The 24,674-nt window shown below is 52.7% G+C and overlaps 2 protein-coding genes across 2 annotated transcripts in view; one reads left to right on the top strand and one right to left on the bottom strand.

Annotated features, from left to right (window-relative positions):
* Positions 1-981: 981 nt before the first annotated feature.
* Positions 982-14,779, top strand: STARD7 (StAR related lipid transfer domain containing 7; the record flags this gene model as incomplete). Its single annotated transcript, XM_088179866.1, has 8 exons — positions 982-1,634; positions 3,248-3,387; positions 5,113-5,162; positions 6,505-6,615; positions 9,044-9,126; positions 10,780-10,879; positions 12,470-12,554; positions 14,245-14,779. Coding segments are annotated over 8 exons (1,356 nt in total), but the record flags the coding sequence as incomplete, so codon positions are not given.
* Positions 14,780-16,913: 2,134 nt separating this feature from the next.
* Positions 16,914-24,674, bottom strand: part of SNRNP200 (small nuclear ribonucleoprotein U5 subunit 200) — a 72,264-nt gene continuing 64,503 nt past the window's right edge. The window contains exons 39-45 of the mRNA XM_088179827.1: positions 24,132-24,253; positions 23,110-23,253; positions 21,647-21,823; positions 19,969-20,129; positions 19,187-19,268; positions 18,366-18,458; positions 16,914-17,678 (exon numbers count right to left, since the gene is read on the bottom strand). Of these exons, the coding sequence (XP_088035953.1) occupies positions 17,535-17,678; positions 18,366-18,458; positions 19,187-19,268; positions 19,969-20,129; positions 21,647-21,823; positions 23,110-23,253; positions 24,132-24,253 (923 nt within the window). The 3' untranslated portion in view covers positions 16,914-17,534. The remainder of the gene's footprint in view (positions 17,679-18,365; positions 18,459-19,186; positions 19,269-19,968; positions 20,130-21,646; positions 21,824-23,109; positions 23,254-24,131; positions 24,254-24,674) is intronic.

Raw genomic sequence — 24,674 nt, 5'->3', positions numbered from 1 at the left:
CCAATAATGCCCCATAACCCCAATAATCCCCCATAACCCCCCAGTATGGCCCCATAACCCCAATAATCCCCCATAACCCCAATAATGCCCTATAACCCTTACCCCATAAACCCAGACCCTGTAACCCCAGACCCCATAACCCCCAACATTGCCCCATAACCCCAATATTCCCCCATAACCCAGACCCCATAAATCCCAATATGGCCCCATAACCCCAATATTCCCCAATAACCCAGACCCCACAACTGCCCCGCTGGGGGCGTGGCCTCACCCAAGCCCCGCCCCCTCCCCGGTCTCTTTTGCCGCGCCCTCTTCCGGTATCACGCACGGGTGGGCGTGGCTTCCCCCTCCGCAGCCAATCACCGCGCGGGGCGGGATACACCGACCAATGGGAAGGCCAGAGCCTCCCAGACCCCGCAACGCTCCAGAATAATCCTAAATAGCGCCCCAGAGCCCCCCAGGGATCCCCCAGAGCCCCCCAGTGATCCCCCAGAGCCCCCCAGTGATCCCCCATAAACCCCCCAGGGATCCCCCAGAGCCCCCCCAGTGATCCCCCATAAATCCCCAGTGATTCCCCCATAAACCCCCCAGTGATCCCCCAGAGCCCCCCAGTGATCCCCCATAAACCCCCAGTGATTCCCCCATAAACCCCCGACCCCAAAACGCAGCCAGACCCCACACGGGCTACCGGGGGCGTGCCCACGCACAAGCCCCGCCCCTTTGGTGCTTCCACACGCCCCTTCCGCTCTAACTTCCGGTATCACGCACGGGTGGGCGTGACTTACCCCTACATAGCCAATCAGCTCGCGGGGCGGTACTGCCCGCACCAATAGGAGCGCGGCGCGCGTTGATGACGCAGAACGGGAGCGCCGCTTAGCAACGGAGCGCGGGGTCACCGGCGGCAGCGGCGGAGCCACGGGCGGAGCCACTTCCAGAGCACTGAAACCCCCGCAGACACCAGAGAGGCTCCAGAGCCCATAAACCACCCCCGGCCCGCCCCAAAGAGCCCCCAGGCCCCGTGACGGCCCCGGTGGGGGTCCGGCCACGCACAAGCCCCGCCCACTCCCGATCTCGCCCTTGCCGTTCGGCCCTCAGGTATCGCTCCCGCGTGGGCGTGGCTTCTCCTCCCAGCAACCAATCAGCGCGCGGGGAAGCGCCGCGCCAGCCAATCAGGGCGCTGCGCGCTCTTATGACGTAGAACGAGCGCGACGCGCGGCGCGGCGGGGGCGGCATGTGGCGGCCGCTGGCCGCGCTCGCCGCCCGCGGGGCCAGCGGAGCCCGCGGCGGGGCCAGCACCAGCCCCGGGGCCTGCTCCGCCGCCGGGCCGCCCGCGGGGCACCGGCCGCTGCTGCTCCTGCTGTCGCTGCTCGCCCGCCACGGCGGCTGCGGGAGGGCTCTGCGGGCCTCGGGACACCGGGACTTCGCCACCGGCACCGGGAGAGGCACCGGGAAAAGAACCGGGAGCGGTGCCGGGAGAGGGAGCGGCAGCGGCCCCGGGGGCGGGAGCGGCGCCGGCAGCGGCGGCTCCTCCGGGCGGGGCCGCTGGGGAGCGCCCCGGGGCCGCCTGATGGCCGCGCTCGGCCCGCGGCCTTCGTGTGGGACGGGCAGCGCATCGAGGAGGAGGAGCTGCGGCGGTGAGCGACACCGGACACCGGGATGATGGGGACACCGGGAATGGGGGACACCGGGATAATGGGGGACACCGGGAACGGGGGACACCGGGATAATGGGGGACACCGGGAATGGGGGACACCGGGATAATGGGGGACACCGGGAATGGGGGACACCGGGAATGGGGGACACCGGGATAATGGGGGACACCGGGATAAGGGGGGGACACCGGGAATGGGGGACACCGGGATAATGGGGGACACCGGGATAAGGGGGGACACCGGGATAATGGGGGACACCGGGATAATGGGGGGACACCGGGAATGGGGACACCGGGATAAGGGGGGACACCGGGATAACGGGGGACACCGGGATAAGGGGGGACACCGGGAATGGGGGACACCGGGATAATGGGGGACACCGGCATAAAGGGGGGACACCGGGATAAGGGGGGACACCGGGAATGGGGGACACCGGGAATGGGGGACACCGGGAACGGCACTGGGAGTGTGGGATACCGAGAATTTGGGACCCTGGGAATTTGGGATACCGGGAATATGGGATAATGTGAATTTGGGATACTGGGAACGGTCCTGGGAGTGTGGGATACCGGCAATGTGGGATACTGGGAATATGGGGACACCAGAACAATGGAGATACTGGGAATGGCACCGGGAATGGTACTGGGATAAAGGCAGCGAGAATGGCACCGGGAATAATGGGGATACTGGGAACGGTACTGGGAATGCTGGGAGTGCTGGGAATAGCAGGAATGGGACACCAGGGACAGCGGGGAGACTGGGAATGGGGCACTGGAAATACCGAGGATACTGGGAATGGGTTACTGGGAATAGGGGGAATGGGACCCTGGGGACAGCAGGAATGTTGGGATACCAGGAATGGATTACTGGGAATACTGGGATTGGGACAGCAGGGATACTGGGAATGGGATACTGGGAATACTGGGATTGGGACAGCAGGGGTACTGGCAATACCAGGAGTGGGAAACTGGGAATGGGATACTGGGGATACTGGGAATGGGACACTGGGGTTATCCAGGATTTTCCCCATCCAGGCACATTTTAAAAAATGGGATTTTCACATCCAGGTTATTTTTCCCACTCCCAAAAAATGGGAATTCCACTTCCAGACCCATAAAAATGGGGGAATTTCACTCCCAGACCCATAAAAATCAGGGAATTTTGGCTCCCAGACCCATAAAAATCTGGGAATTTTGGCTCCCAGACCCATAAAAATCTGGGAATTTCACTCCCAGGCCCATAGAAATGGGGGAATTTCACTCCCAGGCCCACAGAAAAGGGGGAATTTCACTCCCAGGCCCATGGAATTGGGGCAGTTCTGGTTCCCAGACCCATGGAATGTTGTGGTTCCCGGGCCCATGGAATGTGGAATGCTGTGGTTCCCGGGCAGTTGTGGTTCCTGGCCCGTGGAATGTGGAATGTTGTGGTTCCCGGGCAGTTGTGGTTCCCGGGCAGTTGTGGTTCCAGACCCATGGAATGTTGTGGTTCCTGGCCCATGCAATGTTGTGGTTCCCGGGCAGTTGTGGTTCCCAGCCCATGCAATGTTGTGGTTCCCGGGCAGTTGATGTGAACGTTGCTGTGTTGTTTTTGGCCAGGTCGGCGCAGGAGCTGCAGCAGCTGGAGAGCCCCGGGCAGGCGCGGGAGCAGGAGCGGCCCTGGGAGCTGATGATGGAGCGCCCGCACTTCCGGCTCTGGCGCCGCCCCATCCCGGGGTCACCCCTCTACCAGTACCGAGGTGCAGCCCTGACAAACCCCAAAAAAACCGAAAAATCCAAAAATCCCAGCGTTGTCATGATCCTAGCATTGCCATGATCCCAAAAAATCCTCAAATCCCAGCATTGCCACCATCCCAGCATTGTCACAATCCCAAAAAATCCAAAAAAATCCCCAAAAATCCCAGCATTGTCACAATCCCAGCATTGCCATGATCCCAGAATTCCCAAAAAAATCCCAGCATTGTCACCATCCCAGCATTGTCACAATCCCAGCATTACCGCCATCCCAAAATCCAAAAAAATCCCCAAAAATCCCAGCATTGCCACCATCCCAAAAAATCCAAAAAAATCCCCAAATCCCAGCATTGCCACGATCCCAGAATTCCCAAAAAATCCTCAAATCCCAGCACTGCCACCATCCCAGAATTCCCAAAAAATCCTCAAATCCCAGCATTGCCACCATCCCAAAATCCAAAAAAATCCCCAAAAATCTCAGCATTGCCAAAATCCCAAAATCCCCAAAAAATCCCAGCATTGCCACGATCCCAGAATTCCCAAAAAATCCCAAAATCCCAGCATTGCCACCATCCCAGCATTGCCACAACCCCAAAATCCAAAAAAATCCCAAAAAATCCCAGCATTGCCAAAATCCCCCAAAAATTCCAGCATTGCCACGATCCCAGCATTCCCAAAAATCCCCAAATCCCCAAAAATCCCAGCATTCCCAAAATCCAAAAATCCCAGCATTGCCAGGATCCCAAAAAATCCCAAAATTCAAAAAAATCCCAGCATTGCCACAATCCCAGAATTCCCAAAATCCCAAAATAAAAAAGTCCCAGCATTCCCCAAAATCTCAGCATTCCCAAAATCCCCCAAAAAACCAGCATTCCCAAAATCCAGCATTCCCAACCATTCCTAATATTCCCAAACATTCCAGCATTCCCAGCATTCCAAACTTTTCCAACTTTCCCAATATTCCTAAAATCCCAGCACTCCCAAAATCCCAGTATTCCCAAAAATCCCAGTATTCCCAATGTTCCCAAACATTCCCAACATTCCCAGCATACCAACCATTTTCAATATTCTAAACATACCTCAAAATCCCATTAAATCCCAGAATTCCCAAAAAATCCCAGAATTCCCAAAATCCAAAAAAATCCCAGTATTCCCAAAAATCCCAGAATTCCTCAAAAAATCCCAAAAAGTCCCAGCATTCCCAAAAATCCCAGAATTCCCAAAATCCCAAAAAATCCCAGCATTCCTGGGATTTTCAGGATTTTTTTGTTGATTTTTGACAATTTTTTGTTTCTTGGCAATCTCTGGATTTCTGGGATTTTGGGATTTGTGGATTTTTGGGAATGCTTTGAATCCCAGAATTTGTTGATTTCCAGGGTTTGTTGATTTCTGTTTTTTTGTGGTTTTTTAAAATTTTTTTTTTAATTTTTGGAATTTTGGGATTTGTGGATTTTAGGGATTTCTGGATTTGGGGGATTTGTGGATTTTAGGGATTTGTTGATTATTGGGAATTTTGGATTTGTGGATTTCTGTGATTTTTCAGTTTCTGGGAATTTCCAGGATCCGTTGATTTCTCGCATTTTTTGATTTTTGGGATTTGCTGATCCCAGGATTTGTTCACTCCTTGCATTTTCAGATTGTTGGGATTTTTTTGATTCCTGGGATTTGTTGATTTGGGGGATTTGGGGGTTCCCAGGATTTGCTGATTTTTTGGGAATTTTTTCCCGCAGTTTTCGGTTCCTACACTGACGTCACTCCCAGGCAATTCTTCAACGTCCAGGTGAGCAGAATTCCCAGAAATTCCTGGAAATTCCTTGGGAATTCCTGGAATTTTTGGCCCCTTCTGGAGCTGGGCTGGGAATCTTTGGGAATTTTGGGTGGAATCTGGGCGGGATCTGAGAAAAATCAGGAAAATTCCGGATTTTTAACCCATCCTGGGGAATCCCAGAAAATTCCCAATCCTGGTTTTTCCCAAACATTCCTGGAATTTCTGGATCTCCCGTGGGTTTTCAGGGATCAGGGTGGGAAGGGATTTTTCCAGAATTTTCTCTGGAATTTGGGGTTTTCCTGCTGTTCCCCATCCTGGTTTTTCCCCATCCTGATTTTCCCAATCTGGGTGTTCCCGATCCCATTTTTTCCCTGGAATTCTGGAGTTTTCCTGCCATTCCCAATCCTAATTTTCCCCAGAATTCCAGGGTTTCTCCATCCAAATTTTCCCTGGAATTTCGGGTTTTTCCTGAAATTCCAAATTTTTCCCAGCATTTTCTGATCCCATTTTTCCCCTGGAATTCCAGTGTTCCCTGATCCCATTTTCTCTCAGAATTCTGCCATTCCCTGATCCCATTTTTTTTCCTGGAATTCTGGATTATCCCAATATTTCCCAATTTTGGTTTTCCATTAAATTCTGGGATTTTCCCAGCATTTCCTGATCCTGTTTTCCCCAGAATTCCCAGCGTTCCTTGATCCCATTTCCCCCGGGAATCTCATTGTTTCCTGATCCTGGTTTTCCCATTTTCTGCCCTAATTCCTGTTTTTCCCGTTTTTTCCCCATTTTTCTCCATTTTTCCCCCCTGTATTTCTCATTTTCCCGTTTTCCCCACTTTTCTCCCCCATAATTCTCATTTTTCCCATTTTTCTCTCCATTTTTCCCATTTTTCCCATTTCCCTCATAATTCCTATTTTTTCCCAATAATTCCGATTTTTCCTGTTTTCCCCCATAATTCCCATTTCTCCCCTATAATTCCCATTTTTCCTGTTTTTACCCTGTTTCTCCCCATTTTTTCCCCCCATAATTCCCATTTCTCCCTGTAATTCCCATTTCTCCATAATTCCCATTTTTCCCCCATTTCTCCCCCATAATTCCCATTTCTCCCCCATAATCCCCGTTTCTCCCCCCATAATCCCCATTTCTTCCCCATAATTTCCATTTTTCATGTTTTTCTCCCCCATAATTCCCATTTTTCCCTGTTTTTCCCCGTTTTTCCCCATTTTCCCCCCATTTTTCCCATTTTCCCCCCGTTTCCCCCCATTTTCCCCCCCATTTTCCCCCCGTTTTTCCCCCGTTTTTCCCCATTTTCCCCCCATTTTCCCTCATTTCCCCCCGTTTCCCCCCGTGTTCCCAGCTGGACACCGAGTACCGGAAGCAGTGGGATTCCCTGGTGCTCAAGCTGGACGTGGTGGAGCGAGACCCGGCCACGGGATCCGAGCTCCTGCACTGGGTCACCAGATTCCCGGTCTGCAGTGGGGTTGGGATGGGATTGGGATTGGGATTGGGATTGGGATTGGGGATTGGGGATTGGGGTCTGGGTCACCAGATTCCCGGTCTGCAATGGGAATGGGATGGGATTGGGGATGGGATTGGGATTGGGATTGGGGATTGGGGTCTGGGTCACCAGATTCCCGGTCTGCAGTGGGATTGGGATGGGATTGGGATTGGGATTGGGATTGGGGATTGGGGTCTGGGTCACCAGATTCCCGGTCTGCAGTGGGATTGGGATGGGATTGGGATTGGGATTGGGATGGGATTGGGGATTGGGGTCTGGGTCACCAGATTCCCGGTCTGCACTGGGATTGGGATGGGATTGGGATTGGGATGGGATTGGGATTGGGACTGGGATTGGGGATTGGGATTGGGATTGGGGATCTGGGTCACCAGATTCCCGGTCTGCAATGGGGTTGGGATGGGATTGGGATTGGGGTTTGGGGATTGGGGATTGGGGATTGGGATTGGGGTTTGGGGATTGGGGTCTGGGTCACCAGATTCCCGGTCTGCAATGGGATTGGGATGGGATTGGGATTGGGATTGGGGTCTGGGTCACCAGATTCCCGGTCTGCACTGGGATTGGGATTGGGATTGGGATTGGGATTGGGGATTGGGGATTGGGATTGGGATTGGGGAAATGGGATCTGGGTCACCAGATTCCCAGTCTGCATTGGGACTGGGATTGGGATTGGGATTGGGATTGGGGATTGGGATTGGGGTTGGGGATCGGGGTCTGGGTCACCAGATTCCCGGTCTGCACTGGGAATGGGATTGGGATTGGGGTTTGGGATTGGGGATTGGGGTCTGGGTCACCAGATTCCCGGTCTGCAATGGGGATGGGATTGGGATTGGGGTTTGGGATTGGGGATTTGGGGTCTGGGATTGGGGATTTGGGACTGGGGATTTGGGATCTGGGGTTTGGGATTGGGGATTGGGTCTGGGATTGGGGATTTGGGATTGGGGATTTGGGATCTGGGTCACACGCTTCCCAGTCTGGATTGGGGGATCTGGGGTTTGGGATTGGGATTTGGGGATTGGGAATTGGGATTGGGGATGGGGGATTTGGGGATTGGGGATTTGGGATCTGGGTCACGCGATTCCTGGTCTGGGATTGGGATTTGGGGATTGGGATTTGGGGATTGGGGATGGGGGATTTGGGGATTGGGAATTGGGATTGGGGATGGGGGATTTGGGGATTGGGGATTTGGGATCTGGGTCACACGCTTCCAGTCTGGACTGGGGGATCTGGGGTTTGGGATTGGGGTTTGGGGTTTGGGGATTGGGATTGGGGATGGGGGATTTGGGGATTGGGGATTTGGGATCTGGGTCACGCGATTCCTGGTCTGGGACTGGGGATTTGGGGATTTGGGGTTTGGCATTGGGGATTGGGGCTTTGGGTCACGCAGTTCCCAGTCCGGGACTGGGGATTTGGGACTGGGATTGGACATTTGGGGTTTGGGATTTGGGAGTGGGGTTTGGGATTTGGGGATTTGGAATTTGAGTCACACAGTGCCTGGTCCGGGATGGGGATTGGGATTGGGGATTTGGGATTGGGGTTTTGGGTTTATGGTTTGGGATTGGGGATTGGGGATTTCGGTTTATGGTTTGGGATTGGGGATTGGGGATTTGGGGATTGGGGATTTGGAGATTTGGCATTTGGGGATTTGGAGATTTGAGTCACACAGTTCCCAGTCCGGGATGGGGATTGGGGATTTGGGTTTGGGATTGGGGATTTGGGTTTATGGTTTGGGATTTGGGATTGGGGATTGGCGATTTGGGATTGGGGATTTGGGGATTGGGGATTGGGGATTTGGAGATTTGGCATTTGGGGATTTGGAATTTGAGTCACACAGTTCCCAGTCAGGAATGGGATTGGGGATTTGGGATTTGGGTCACGCAGTTCCTGGTCCGGGACTGGATTGGGATTGGGGATTGGAGATCAGGGATTTGAGATTTGAGATCTGGAGTCAGGATTTGGGATCTGGGATTGAGATCTTGGATTGGGATTTGGGATTTGGGACCTGGGATTGGGATCTGGGTTTAGGGTCTGTGTCTGTGTCTGTGTTTGGCTGTGCCCTGACGGTGCTGTTCCCATTTTCCCGTTTTTCCCCATTCCCCATTTCCCCATTTTCCCCCATTTCCCCATTTTTCCCCATGTTTCCCCATGTTTCCCCATTTTCCCCCCATTTTTCCCCATTTTCCCCATTTTCCCCATTTCCCCATTCCCCATTTCCCCATTTTTCCCCGTTTTTCCCCATTTCCCCCATTTTCCCCATTTCCCCATTTCCCCATTTTTCCCCATTTTTCCCCATTTTTCCCCATTTTTCCCCATTTCCCCCATGTTTCCCCATTTCCCCATTTCCCCATTTTCCCCATGTTTCCCCATGTTTCCCGGGCAGTACCCGATGTATTCCCGGGATTACGTTTACGTTCGGCGCTACAGCGTCGACAGCGACCACAACCTCATGGTGCTCGTGTCACGGTGAGCATTCCCAGAAATTCCTCCTGGAGTTCCCAAACACACCCTGGAGTTCCCAAAAACACCTCTGGAATTCCCCAAAACACCCTGGAATTCCCCAAAAACACCCCTGGAATTCCCCAAAAACACCCCTGGAATTCCCAAAAATACCCCTGGAATTCCCAAAAATACCCCTGGAGTTCCCCAAAACACCCCTGGAGTTCCCAAAAACACCCTGGAGTTCCCCAAACCACCCTGGAATTCCCAAAAACACCCCTGGAATTCCCTAAAACACCCTGGAATTCCCTAAAACACCCTGGAGTTCCCAAAAACACCCCTGGAGTTCCCAAAAATACTCCTGGAATTCCTGACAACACCCTTGGAATTTCCAAAAAAATTCTCCTTGGAATTCCCCAAAATTCCCCAAGGAATTCCCACCCAAAAATTTTTCCTTGGAATTCCCCCAAAACAGTTCCTGAAATTCCTGGTGTTTCCAGCCCTGGAACCCCACTGGAATTTGTGGAATTCCTGACGTTCCTGGCCCCAAAAAGCCATTGGGATTCCCAACATTCCCAACCCCAAAACCTTCCTGCAATCCCAGGATTCCTGAAATTCCCAAAACTTGGCTGAAATTCTTGGAATTCCAAAACCCAAAACTCCCCTGGAATTCCTGAAATTCCATCCCCAGGAACTCCTGGAATTCCCAGAATTCCCAACATCCCCATCCCCAGGGGATTCCTGGAAATTCCTGGAAAATTCCTGGAATTTCTAGAATTCCCAACACCAAACCTCCCTGGAATTCCTGGAATTCCCAACCCCAAAACCCCGTTGGAATTCCTGGAATTCTCAGCCCTAAAACTCCTCTGGAATTCCCAACATTCCCAACCCTAAAACCCTGCTGGAATTCCTGAAATTCCCAACATTCCCATCCCCAGAATCCCCCTGGAATTCTCAGCATTCCCAACCCCAAACCCCCCTTGGAATTCCTGGAATTCCCAACCCCCAAACTCCCCTGGAATTCCCAGAATTCCCAACGTTCCCAACCCTAAAACCCTCCTGCAATTCCCAGGATTCCTGGAGCCCCCAATCCCAAAACGTGTCTAAAATTCCTGAAATTCCCAACCCCAAAACTCCCCTGGGGAATTCCTGAAATTCCCATCCCCAAAAACTCTTGGAATTCCCAGAATTCCCAACATCCCCCAACCCCCCCCCTGAAATTCCCAGGATTCCTGGAATCCCCAATCCCAAAACGTGTCTAAAATTCCTGAAATTCCCAATCCCAAAACTCCCCTGGGGAATTCCTGAAATTTCCAACCCCAAGAACTCCCTGGAATTCCCAGAATTCCCAACATTCCCAAAACCCCCCTGGAATTCCCAGAATTCCAACCCCAAACCCCTCCTGGAATTCCCAACAATTCCAACCCCGCAGTCGCACCGATTCCCACAATGTTTTTTTTTTGGGGATAATTTTTTTTTTGGGGGGATAATTTTTTTTGGGGGGGGATAATTTTTTTTTTTTTGGGATAAATTTTTTTTTTTGGGATAATTTTTTTTTTGGGATAATTTTTTTTTTGGGATAATTTTTTTTTTTTTTTGGGATAATGTTTTCGTCTCGCCGCCCCCCGTTGTGCCTGTTGGGGGATTTGGGGCCGTTCCAGAATTCCCAAATGTCCCCAGGGCCGTGGAGCACCCCGGGATTCCCGAGGACCCCGAGCACGTGCGGGTGCGGAGCTACGAGTCCCACATGGTGATCCGGCCCCACCGCGGCTTCGACGAGGTGTGGGGCTGGGGAAATTCCCAAAAAATCCCAAATTCCCAAAAACCCCCCGGGCTCGGGGACCTTCCTGCAGCTGGGATCGGGAAAAGCAGAAAAAAATCGGGAAAAAAACGATAAAAATTTGGGGGAAAACGCCCAAAAATTGGGAAAATTCCAAATTTGGGAGTGGGAAAATCCCAAAAAAGGAAAAAAATCCCAGAATTTGGGGTGGAAAAATGCCCAAAAATGGGAATGGTTTGGGGATTTGGGGTCGTTCCTGGAGCTGGGATTGGGGAAAAGGGGGGGGGGGGAAAGCAAAAGAAAAAAAATGGGAAAAAAACCCCAAAATTGGGAAAAAAACGCCCAAAACCTGGGAAAATCCCAAATTTGGGAGTGGGAAAATCCCGGGATGTGAGGACAGGAAAACCCAAAACCAGAAAAATCCCAGAACTTGAGGAGGTAAAACCCCGAAAATGGGGAATGATCCTGGGATTTGGGGATTTGGGGATTTGGGGTCGTTCCTGGGGCTGGGGTTGGGAAAAGGGGATGGGAACCCCAAAAAATTGGGAAAAAAACCGCCCAAAACCTGGGAAAATCCCAAATTTAGGGGTGAGAAAACCAGGAAAATCCCGAGGACAGAAAAAGCCCAAAAATCCCAGAATTTGGGGTGGAAAACCCTGAAAAATGGGAGGGAAAAAAAACCCCAAAAATTTGGGAATAAAACCCAAAAACCCCAGGAAAATCCCAAATTTGGGGGTGGGAAAATCCCCAAAAACCCAAAACAGGGAAAAAAATTCCCCAAAAATTGGGGGCAGCTCCTGGGCCAATTCCTGCTGGGAATTTCTGGGAATTCCCTGTTTTCCAGAATAGATTGGATTTCCTGCTGGATTTGGGGGAATGTTGGGAATTTGGGGGAATTTCTGTGAATTTTGGGAATGTTTGGAGTGCTGGGAATTGTTGGGAATTTCGGGAATGTTGGGAATTCTGTGTTGGGAATCTCTGGGAATGGTTGGGAGTTTGGGGAATTCCTTATTTTCCAGAACGGCTTTGATTGATCACCTGCTGGATTTGGGGGGAATTTTGGGAATTGTTGGGAATTTTGGGAATGTCAGGAATGTTGGGAATGGTTTGGAATGTTGGGAATGGTTTGGAATGTTGAGAATTGCTGGGAATTGTTTGGAATGTTGGGAATTTCAGGAATGGTTGGGAATTTCAGGAATTCCATATTTTCCAGAATGGATTTGATTACCTGCTGGGTTTGGGGGAATGTTGGGAATGTCAGGAATGTCGGGAATTGTTGGGAATTTCGGGAATTCCGTGTTTTCCAGAACGGCTTTGATTACCTGCTGGATTTGGGGGATGTTTGGAATGTTGGGAATGTCAGGAATGTCGGGAATTGTTGGGAATTTCGGGCATTCCGTGTTTTCCAGAACGGCTTTGATTACCTGCTGGGTTTTTGGGGGAATGTCAGGAATGGTTTGGAATGTTGGGAATTTCGGGCATTCCGTGTTTTCCAGAACGGCTTTGATTACCTGCTGGGTTTGGGGGAATGTTGGGAATGTCAGGAATGTTGGGAATTGTTTGGAATTTCGGGAATTCCGTGTTTTCCAGAACGGCTTTGATTACCTGCTGACGTACAGTGACAACCCCCAGACCGTGTTCCCCCGGTACTGCCTCAGCTGGATGGTGTCCAGCGGTGAGAGAAGCACCAAAAATAACAACAATTCCCAAAAAATTCCACAAAAAACCCAAATTCCACCAAATTCCACAAAATTCCACAAAAATCCCGCCCCTCCCCCACCGCGGGACACCCAAAACGGGGGGGGGAGGGGGGGATTTGGGTGGAATTCCGTGGAATTTTCAAGGATTTGGAGGCGAAATTTGGGGGAATTTGGGGATTTTTGGGGGGATTTTTAGGGATTTTTGGGAATTTCAGGGGGGATTTTTGGGGAGGTTTTTAGGGATTTGGGGGGGGGATTTTAGGGGATTTTTGGGAGGATTTTTAGGGATTTTAGGGTGGATTTTTGGGGGGGTTTAGGGGATTTTTAGGGAGAATTTTATGGATTTTTGGGAGGATTTTCAGGGGGCTTTTTAGGAATTCTCGGCGGGATTTTTAGGGGATTTTGGGGGGATTTCTTAGGGATTTTTGGGGGATTTTTGGGAATTTCAGGGGGGATTTTTGGGGAGGTTTTTAGGGATTTTTAGGGATTTTTGGGAGGGCTTTAGGGATTTTAGGGGATTTTGGGGGGATTTTTAGGGATTTTTTGGGGGGTTCAGGGGCAATTTTTTAAGGGGATTTTGGGGGAATTTTGCAGCATTTTGGGGGGGATTTTTTTAAAAAAGAGAATTCTTGGAATCTTTTTTAATATTTTGTGGGATCCTTGTAGATTTTTCAGAAATTTTGGGGGATTCAGGCGGGATTTTTGGGAATTTGTGGGGATTTTGGTGGGATTTCCAAGGGAATTTTGGGGATTTTAGGGAATATTTGGGGAGATTTTTTTAGATTTTGGGGGAATTTTGCAGAATTTTTTTTTTTTTTTTTGCTGAATTTTAAGAGATTTGGGTTTTTTTGGGATTTGTGCTCCTTTTTTGAGGGATTTTGCTCATTGGCGGGAATTTTTGGGGATTTTGTTCCTTTTTTGAGGAATTTTCCTTCTGGAATGAGGGGGGGCAAAAACTGGGAGGGAAAATTTGGGAAAATGGGGAAGGAAAGGGAAAAATGGGGAGAGAAAAATTGGGAGAAAAAAAGGAAAAATTGGGGGGAAAAAAGGAAAATTGGGGGAAAGGGATCAGGGCTGGGTGTGGAGCCTTTGGCATTCCCAGAAATGCTGGAATTCCTGGAAAAGGAAAATTCCTGCACCTGGGAAAAAGGAATGGAAAAAGTGGGAGGAAAAGAGAAGGAAAAACTTGGGGGAAAAAATGGAAAAATTGGGGGAAAATTGGGAAAAATGAAAAATTGGGGGAGAAAAAAAGGAAAAATTGGGGGAAAATTGTGGGGAAAGAATGGAAAAATTGAAGGAAAAATTGGAGGGAAAAAGGAAAAATTGGGGGGAAAAATTGGGGAAAAAAGGAAAAATTGAAGGAAAAATTGGGGAAAAAAGGGAAAATTGTGGGGAGAAAAGGGAAAATTGGGGGGAAAAATTCGGGAAAAAATGGAAAAATTGAAGGAAAAATTGGGGAAAAAAGGAAAAATTGGGGGAAAAGGGAAAATTGGGGTGAAAAATTGGGGAAAAAATGGAAAAATTGGACGAAAAATTGGGGGAAAAAGGGAAAATTGAAGGAAAAATTGGGGAAAAAAAGGGGAAATTGTGGGGAAAAAAAGGGAAAAAGGGGGAGAAGGGCTGGGGGCGGGGTGTGGAGCCTTTCCCAGCCCTTGGCTCTCCCAGGAATGCCGGAGTTCCTGGACAAGCTGCACTCGGCGGCGCTGAAGGCCAAGAAAATGGAGCTGGAGCTGCGCGATTACCTGAGCCCGGCCAAGGGCCCCGAGCCCTGCGGGGCCGCGCGCCTGGAATACGCCTGAAAAACCGGGAAAAACGCGGGAAAAACACGGGAAAAAACCGGGAAAACTGAGGGGAGAACTCTGGGAAAACAACGGGGAAGTACCAGGAATAAACTGGGAACAGAAAATAAAAAATTCCCCGGGAATCGCCCCCAAAAGCAGCGGGAGTTGCTGCAGAAACATCGGGAATAAAAGTGGGAAAAATCGCCGGGAATGGCAGGAAAAGCAGCGGGAATAAACACAGGAATTGTCTGAAAAACAGCAGGAAAGAAAACCTGGGAATTGTCTCCAAACCACCGAGAATAAACTGGGAATTAATCCCAGGAATTGTTCCAAAAACATCGGGAATAAACTGGAAAAAAAAAAACCTCGTGGGAATGGCCCCAAAACCAGCGGGAATAAACGGGAATTGTCCCAGAAAACCCCGGGAATTGTCCAAAACCACTGGGAATAAACTGGGGAAAAAAAACGGGAATTTTCTCAAAAACACCGGGAATAAACTGGGGAAAAAACGCCGGGGTGGCACCAAAACCACCAGGAACAAAGGCAGGAATTGCCCCCAAAATCCCAGGAATAAACAAAATAAACCCTGCAGCAGGACCTGGATCCGCCCCCATTCCCGATCCCATTTTTTCATCATTTCCTTGTCCGTGCCTGGAAAATTCTGGGAAAACCTTGGGAATTGTCCCAAAACCACCAGGAAAAAAAAACCCGGGGAAGGAACTGGGAATTTCCCCAAAACCACTGGGAATAAAAGCAGGAAACACTGGGAAAAAAAATGGGAATAAACCGCGGGAATATCCTGGGAATAAACGCGGGTCCATCCCCAATTCCCCATCCCATTCCCACCAGGAATTCCCATCATTTCCTCCTCCCAACCTTTGAAAATTCTGGGAAAGTGGGAGAATTGTGGGAAAAGAGCGGGAATTGCCCCAAAAGCACCGGGAATAAACCCGGGGAGGGACCCGAACCGGGGGATCTGTCCCCGATCCCGTTTTTCCATCATTTCCCAGCGAGGGAAAGCAGAAATTCCCAAATCCTGGATCCCAATCAGCTCCTCATTAACCCCTCCCCCCACCCTTAATGAGCGCTCGGAATTCCCGGGTTTAATAAATCGATCCCGATTTCCCAAAATTCCTCCCTCCCCCCTCCCAGAATTCCCCAAATCCTCCAAAATCCCGGGAATTCTGTGGGGGAGGGGCACCTTTATTGCACAGCACAGCGGGGGAATCCCAAATTCCCCCCCAGAATTCCCAAATTCCTCCCAGAATTCCCAAATTCCTGCCAGAATTCCCAAATTCCTCCCAGAATTCCCAAATTCCCCCCAGAATTCTTCACAAAGTTCCTTTGGGAATGGGGGATTTGGGGAGGGGAATTTTAGGAGTGAGGAATTTTGGGGGGAATTTCTGGGAATGGATTTTTTGGGATTGGGATTTTTGGGAATTGATTTTTTGGGAATGGGGGGAATTTCTGGAGATGGATTTTTGGGAATGGGGGATTTTGGGATTGGGGATTTTTTTGGGAATGGGGATTTTTTTGGGATTGGGGATTTTTTGGGAATTCCCTGAGTTGTTCCCAATCCCGGGGGGGCTCAAATCGCGCCCCTCCCCCAATAAAAAATCCTCGTACCGGTGGGGGAGGGGACACTGGGGACACTGGGCGTGTCCCTTGGCCCGGGGGGGGGACACGGGGGGGGGGGGGGGGGGGGGTGGCACTTTGGAATGTCGCTGTCACGGGGGGGGCGGGGGTGGCACAGCGGGGTCCTGGTGGCACTTGGGGACAATCCCGGGGTGTCAGCACAGCCCGGGGGCCTCCAGGAGCCTCCTGTGGCTACCGGGATCACCCCATGGCATCCAGGGCCCCCCAGTGTCCCCCAGGACCCCCCAAATTCTCCAGGGCCCCCCAGTGTCCCCCAGGACCCCCCAGTTTCTCCAGAACTCCTCCAGGTTCTCCAGGACTCTTTCCAGAACCTTCTCAAGTCCCCCCGGACCCTCCCAGTGGCCTCCAGGACCCTCCCGGTGTCCCCCAGTGTCCCCCAGGTTCTCCAGGACTCCTTCCAGAACCTTCCCAGGTTCTCCAGAGCCCCCCCAGTGTCCCCCCAGTGTCCCCAGCCCGTCCCCAGTTGGGGCTGTGGGGTCGGGATGGGGTTTGGGGTCCCGGAATCCCTGCGGGACTTCCTGGCCCAAAGCCAATAAATCCAAGGATTTCCTGGGAAAACGGCCCCGACCTGCCCGGCCCCGAGGAGCTCGGGCTGGGGGAATTCGGGATCCGGGTGTGGGACTCCGGGAATTTGGGGTGGGGGAATTTGGGATCCTGGGGCTTGGGATTCCAGGGGTTCGGGATTCCTGGGTTTGGGATTTCAGGAATTTGGGATCCGGGGTTTGGGATTTCAGGAATTTGGGTTCGGGGAATTTGGGATCCTGGGTTTGGGATCTGGGAATTTGGGGTCTGGGAATTCGGGATCCAGGGCTTTGGGATCGGGGAGTTTGGGGTCCAGAAGTTTGGGGTCCAGGAATTTTGGGTTTCAGGAATTTGGGATCCAGCACCACAGCCGACTTAGATCCTGAAGTTTTTATTCCAGCCTAAAAAAAAACTCTGTACAAAACATCCAAACCCTAACAACCAACAGGAACACAGGGAGGGGATCTGGGGGCATTTATGGGATTTTCCTGGGACTTGATGGGATTTTGTAGGACTTCACAGTATTTGGGTGGGGTTTTTCAGGGGATTTTTCTGGGATGCTGTGGGATTTTGATGGGATTTTTACAGGATGTTGATGGGATTTTGTGGGACCTTATGGTATTTGGGTGGGGTTTTTTGCATTTTTAATGGGATTTTGCTGGTATTTTACAGGATATTGATGGAATTTTACAGTATTTAGGTGGGGTTTTCTTCATTTCTTGAGGGATGTTTTTTGCATTTCTTGCGGGATTTTGGGGGATTTTGATGGGTTTTTTTGTGGAATTTTGCTGGGATTTGTTGGGGTTTTGCTGGGATTTTTATGGGGTTTTTGCTGAAATTTTTATGGGATTTGTTGGGATTTTGCTGGGATTTTTATGGTTTTTTTTTTTTTGTTGGGATTTTGCTGGGGTTCAGTGGGATTCTCTGGGATTCAGTGGGATTCTCTGGGATTCTCTGGGATTCAGTGGGATTCTCTGGGATTCAGTGGGCTGTGTCTCAGTCAGAGTCAGAGTCACTCTCGGCCTCCTTGACGTCCACACTGAATTTGTACTCCTGGTCACAGCCCATGTAGGCGTCGCTCATGAAGAACAGGGTGTAGTGCTGGGTGCCTGCTGCTGGGGCCACGAAATCCAGCTTCACCTGGGGACACGGGACAGCGGGGTCACACCGGGGTCACCGGGGTCACACGGGGTCACACGGGGACACACGGGGACACTGGGGTCACACGGGGTCACTGGGGTCACACGGGGACACTGGGGTCACACGGGGTCACACGGGGACACACGGGGACACTGGGGTCACACGGGGACACTGGGGTCACACCGGGGTCACACGGGGACACACGGGGTCACACAGGGTCACTGAGGTCAGCTGGGGTCACTGGGGTCACACAGGGACACTGGGGTCATATGGGGTCATACAGTGACACACGGGGTCAGCCAGGGTCACATGGCATCATCCAGGGTCACACGGGGTCACACAGGGACACACGGGGTCACACAGGGACACACGGGGTCACACAGTGACACACGGGGTCACTGGGGTCAGCCAGGGTCACTTGCAGACACACAGGGTCACACAGGGACACATGGGGTTATATGACGTCACACAGGATCCCACAGGGTCACACAATGTCACACAATGTCACACAGTGTCACCCAACCCACGGCACCTCGGTGTCACCTCAGTGTCACTCCCCCAATATCACCTGTGTGTTACCCCCCCCAGAATGATCCCAGTGTCCCCCCAGTGTCCCCATAGCGTCACTCCCAGTGTCCCCCATGTCCTCCCCCAGTGTCCCCCCCTGTCCCCAGTGTCCCCCCTCACCTTGGCCTTCTGCTGCAGTGTCAGGCGTTTGATGGAGATGAGGCTGTTGGACTTGGAGTCCCCGATCACCACCCACCAGCCCTCCTCTCGCTTCTGTGGGGACATCGGGGACATTGGGGACATCAGTGCCACCCCCACACCACCCACCAGCCCTCCTCTCGCTTCTGTGGGGACATTGGGGACATCAGTGCCACCCCCTCACCACCCACCAGCCCTCCTCTCGCTTCTGTGGGGACATTGGGGACATCAGTGCCACCCCCTCACCACCCACCAGCCCTCCTCTCGCTTCTGTGGGGACATCGGGGACATTGGGGACATCAGTGCCACCCCCTCACCACCCACTGGGGACATTGTCACCTCAGTGCCACCCCCTCACCACCCACCAGCCCTCCTCTCGCTTCTGTGGGGACATTGGGGACATTGGGGACATCAGTGCCACCCCCTCACCACCCACAGCCCTCCTCTCGCTTCTGTGGGGACATTGGGGACATCAGGGGCACTGTCACCTCAGTGCCACCCACCCTCTGTCACCCAGCCCGTGTTACCCACTGAGACACTCAGAGCTGGGGACAGGGACTCTGAGACTTGGGGACAGTCCTGTCCCATCCACCCATCAATCCCATGGACCCTGACCCCACTGATCCCATGGATCCCACTGATCCTGATCCCCCCTGACCCCATGGACCCCATGGATCCCATGGATCCTGACCCCATGGACCCCATGGATCCTGACCCCATGGATCCTGACCCCATGGATCCTGACCCCATGGATCCTGACCCCCCTGACCCCATGGATCCTGACCCCCTGGCTCCCGTGGTACCTGTGGGAACAGGGGGGCGATCACCGGCCCCGTGACCTCCTCCTCCCGCTCCAGCTGCACCAGCACCACCACGGGACCACCACTGGGGACACACAACGGGATCAGCATGGAAATATGGGATCACATCCCAAATCCCAATCCCAAATCCCATCCCAATCCCATCCCAATCCCCACTGCTGGGGACACACAACGGGACCAGCATGGAAATCGGGGATCACATCCCAAATCCCAACCCCAATCCCAATCCCAAATCCCATCCCAAACCCCACCACAGGGCCACCACTGGGGACACAACACTGGGATCAGGAACAGCAGGATCACATCCCCATCCCAATCCCATCCCCACCACGGGGCCACCGATGGGGATGGAGCATGGGATCAGGAACAGCAGGATCCTGACCCCAATCCTGATCCCAATCCCATCCTCACCCCAATGATGATGATGATCCAATCCCAATGATCCAAATGATCCCAATCCCATCCCAGTGACCCCAATTCCAATGATACCAATCCCATCCCAATGATCCCACTGATCTCAATGATCTCAATCCCATCCCAATGATCCCACTGATCCCAATTCCATCCCAATGATCTCACACAAACGTTTGGATGCTGTCCCTGTCCCCCACCTTGTAGCTGAGGTAGCAGTTGCAGAACCATCCCCATGATCCCAATCCCAATGATCCCAATGACCCCAATCCCAATGACCCCACTGATCCCAGTGATCCCACTGACCCCAGTGACCCCAGTGACCCCAGTGACCCCAGTGGTCCCCGTCTCACCTGCGGATGCTGTCCCTGTCGCCCACCTCGTAGCTGAGCTCGATGTTGGGGTAGCGGTTGCAGAAGCGCGCCACGTCGGCGATCTGAGCCTCGGGCAGCTGCAGCAGCGCCGTGCGCTCCTCGTCCTCCATCTCCATGATGTCAAACACGCTCTCCACGCCCTGCAACGCCGGGAATGCCGGGAATGCCGGGAATGCCGGGAATGCCGGGAATGAGGGGAATGCGGGGAATGCCGGGAATGCCGGGAATGCCGGGAATGTGGGGAATGCGGGGAATGCCGGGAATGCTGGGAATGTGGGGAATGTGGGGAATGCCGGGAATGCTGGGAATTCTGGCAATGCTGGGAATGCTGGCAATGCTGGGAGTGCTGGGAATCCTGGGAATCGCCACCTCCACCCACCCTGCTGGAAACCCCAGCTCCACACCCTGCAATGCCGGGAATGCTGGGAATTCTGAGAATTGAGACCTCCGCCCAACCCCCTGGAATTCCAGGAATTCCACCCACCCCCAGGAAACTCCACCCCACACCCTGTAATGCCAATTCCGGGAATTCTGGGGATTCTGGGAATTCTGGGCATTGCCACCTCTGTCCAACCCCGTGGGAATTCCCACCTCCACCCACCCCATCCAGGAGGTCATTAATTGGGGAGATGAGGCAGGGATCTCGTTAATTGGTGGAATGATTGAGGGAATCCCAACCCCTCACCAGAGTTGATTAATTGACTGTAATTAGTGAAATAACACAGGGGATTTCACCCCTAAAGAGCTCATCAGGTGCTCATTAATTGGGGGAATAATTCAGGGAATCTGGTTAATTGGGGCAATAATTCAGGTGTCTCATTAATTGGTATCCCAACCCCTCACCAGAGCTCATCATCTGCTTGTTAAATAGTGAAAATAAATAACTCATCAGTTTTTTGTTAATTGGAATAATTTGAGGTATCCTCATTAATTAGTGAAGTAACTTTAACCCTGATTAAAGCTTTTCCCTCCTGGGTTCACCCCAAAACCGACTCATCCCAACTCTGCCATCCCTGAAACCCACGGGAAATCCTAAATCAGAAATCCTAGAACTCCAATTCTGGCTTTTCCCAAAAATCCAAGGCTGAGATTTCTGAGCCCTGGATGTCCCCTGGTGTCCTTGGATATCCCCTGGGTGTCCCCTGGGTGCCCCTGGGTGTCCCCTGTGTGTCCCTGGGTGTCCCCTGGGTGTCCCCTGGGTGTCCCTGGATGTCCCTTGCGTGCCCTGGGTGTCCCCTGTGTGTCCCTGGAGGTCCCCTGGGTGCCCTGGATGTCCCCAAGGTGCCCCCTGTGTGTCCCTGGGTGTCCCCTGTGTGTCCCTGGATGTCCCCTGTGTGTCCCTGGGTGTCCCCTGGGTGTCCCCTGGGTGTCCCTGGATGTCCCTTGCGTGCCCTGGGTGTCCCCTGTGTGTCCCTGGAGGTCCCCTGGGTGCCCTGGATGTCCCCAAGGTGCCCCCTGTGTGTCCCTGGGTGTCCCCTGTGTGTCCCTGGATGTCCCCTGGGTGTCCCTGAGTGTTCCGTGGGTGTCCCCTGTGTGTCCCTGGGTGTCCCCTGTGTGTCCCTGGGTGTCCCCAAGGTGTCCCCTGTGTGTCCCTGGGTGTCCCCAAGGTGTCCCCTGGGTGTCCCCTGGGTGTCCCCAAGGTGTCCCCAGGCCGTACCTTGTCCGTGCAGCGTTTGATGTGCTCGGAGGTGAAGTGGGGCAGCTGCTTCAGGTACGAGTCCTTGGACCACATGGCCTGAGTGACCATCTGGGCCAGCTCCATGGCAGCCAGAGCTGGGCTGAGCCACCCATTGCTGGACAGCACATCCACACAGGCCTGGATCAGCCGGATGGCCTGGACAGCGACAGGGACAGGGATGGTCAGGGACAGGGACACAGGGACAGTCAGGGACAGGGACAGGGACACAGGGACACAGACAGGGATGGTCAGTGACAGGGACACAGACAGCCATTGCTGGACAGCACATCCACACAGGCCTGGATCAGCCGGATGGCCTGGACAGCGACAGGGACAGGGATGGTCAGGGACAGGGACAGTGACAGTGACAGGGACACAGACAGCCATTGCTGGACAGCACATCCACACAGGCCTGGATCAGCCGGATGGCCTGGACAGGGACAGGGACAGGGACAGTCAGGGACAGGGACACAGGGACAGGGACAGGGATGGTCAGGGACAGGGAAACAGGGACAGTCAGGGACAGGGACAGGGATGGTCATGGACAGGGATGGTCAGTGATGGTCAGTGACAGTGACAGGGATGGTCAGTGATGGTCAGTGGCACAGACACGAACAGGCACAGGGATGGTCAGTGACAGGGATAGGGGTCAGTGACAATGGACAGGGACGGGCAGGGACAGGGACAGGGTTGGTCAGGGACAGGGATGGTCAGGGACAGTGACAGGGATAGGGGTCAGTGACAATGGACAGGGATGGGCAGGGACAGGGATGGTCAGGGATAGGGATAAGGGTCAGTGACAGGATGGGCAGTGACAGTGACAGGGACAGGGGTCAGTGACAATGGACAGGGATGGGCAGGGACAGTCAGTGACACCCAGAGATGATCAGGGACACAGCCAGGGATGGCGACCACATGGGATGGACCCAGGCTGGAGCAGCTCCCACAGAACTGATCCCATGGGATGGAATTCCTGGAGAACTGATCCCATGGGATGGAATTCCTACACAACTGACCCCATGGGATGGAATTCCCACAGAACTGACCCCATGGGATGGAATTCCTACAGAACTGACCCCATGGGATGGAATTCCCACAGAACTGACCCCATGGGATGGAATTCCCACAGAACTGACCCCATGGGATGGAATTCCCACAGAACTGACCCCATGGGATGGAATTCCCACAGAACTGACCCCATGGGATGGAATTCCCGCAGAACTGACCCCATGGGATGGAATTCCCACAGAACTGACCCCATGGGATGGAATTCCCGCAGAACTGACCCCATGGGATGGAATTCCTGGAGAGCCTCCCCACCCTGCCCCACTTTCCCTGGCCATAAACCCCCCCACCCCCCTCCAGTTCCACCCCATGATGGATATGGGATCCCTGCAGCCCCTGTCCCCAAGCCCCAGGCAGGATGTGGGGTCTGGTGCCACCTTGCTGAGGATCTCCTCGGTGTCTGACTGCAGCTCAGCGCTCAGCTGCATGCGGGACAGGTGGGCCTGCAGCAGCAGGTTGGTCTTGACGTGGGGGTCGTTGAATTTGGGGTTGGTCAGTTTGTGGGGAACCTTCTGGGACAGCTGTGGGGGGACGGGAAACCCTTCAGTGCTCAAGCCCCAGAGCGGGGCTGGAGCCCCAAAACCAGGAGGGAGAGAGGTTTGGGATTATGGAATGAACGGGGCTGGGGTTGTTGAGGGCTCATCCCATCCCAATCTCAATCCCAGTGATGCCATAAATCCCATCCCATCATCCCACTATCCTGTCCCATCCATCCCACTGATCCCATCAATCCCCTCCCCATCCCATCAATCCCATTGATCCCATTGCTCCCTTTGATCCTATTGATCCCAATCCCATCAATTCCATCCCATCCCATGAATCCCATCCATCCCATCATTCCCACTGATCCCAATGATCCCATTGATCCCACCCCAATCCCAGACCTTGGGCACCATGTTGTCCTCATGGTCCTGGATGGGGATGTTCCCATTGATCCCATTGACCCCACAGATCCCATAAATCCCATTACCTGTCTGAGCAGGTTGTCCTTGTGGTGCCAGATGGGGATGTTCCCAATGATCCCATTGACCCCACAGATCCCATTGTTCCCATTGATCCCAACGATCCCATCGATCCCATTGATCCCACAGATCCCATAGATCCCCTCACCTGTCTGAGCAGGTTGTCCTCGTGGTGCCGGATGGGGATGTTCCCATGGATCCCAATGATCCCACAGACCCCACAGATCCCATAGATCCCCTCACCTGTCTGAGCAGGTTGTCCTTGTGGTGCCGGATGGGGATGTTCCCATGGATCCCATAGATCCCAATGATCCCAATAATCCCACATTACCTGTCTGAGCAGGTTGTCCTCGTGGTGCCGGATGGGGATGTTCCCAATGATCCCATTGATCCCAATGATCCCACACATCCCAATAATCCCAATAATCCCACATTACCTGTCTGAGCAGGTTGTCCTCGTGGTGCCGGATGGGGATGTTCTCGTACTCGGCCGCGTTGGAGATGATCTCGAGCAGCCCCCGCACCTTGGTCTTGGCATTGAGAGACATGCTGAACAGTTCTGGGGGAAAACATGGAAAAATGGGCATTTGGGGGAGAAATACACAAAAATGGGGGATTTTGGGAGAGAAAATACCCAAAAATTGGGGATTTTGGGGGGGGGAAATACACAAAAATTGGGGATTTTGGGGGAAAACACACAAAAGCCAGGGATTTTGGGGGGAGAACACACAAAAATCAGGAATTTGGGGAGTAAACCCAAAACCAAGGATTTTCTGGAGGAAAAATCAACAAAACCAGGGATTTTTGGGGAAAATACCCCAAAATTGAGATTTTTTTTGGTGGGGGGAGAAACAGATTTTTTTTGGGCAAAACACCCAAACCCAGGGATTTTTGTGGAAGAAAACCCTAACTAAAGAGACTTTTTGGGGGAGAAAAACCCAACTGCAGGGATTTTTGTAGGGGAAATCACCAAACCCAAG

Source organism: Sturnus vulgaris, chromosome 28 (assembly GCF_052056855.1).
Source record: "Sturnus vulgaris isolate bStuVul1 chromosome 28, bStuVul1.hap1, whole genome shotgun sequence".
Taxonomy (NCBI): Eukaryota; Metazoa; Chordata; class Aves; order Passeriformes; family Sturnidae; genus Sturnus; species Sturnus vulgaris.
Note: the sequence above shows the minus strand (reverse complement) of the source record. Positions and strands in the feature narration are given on the sequence as shown.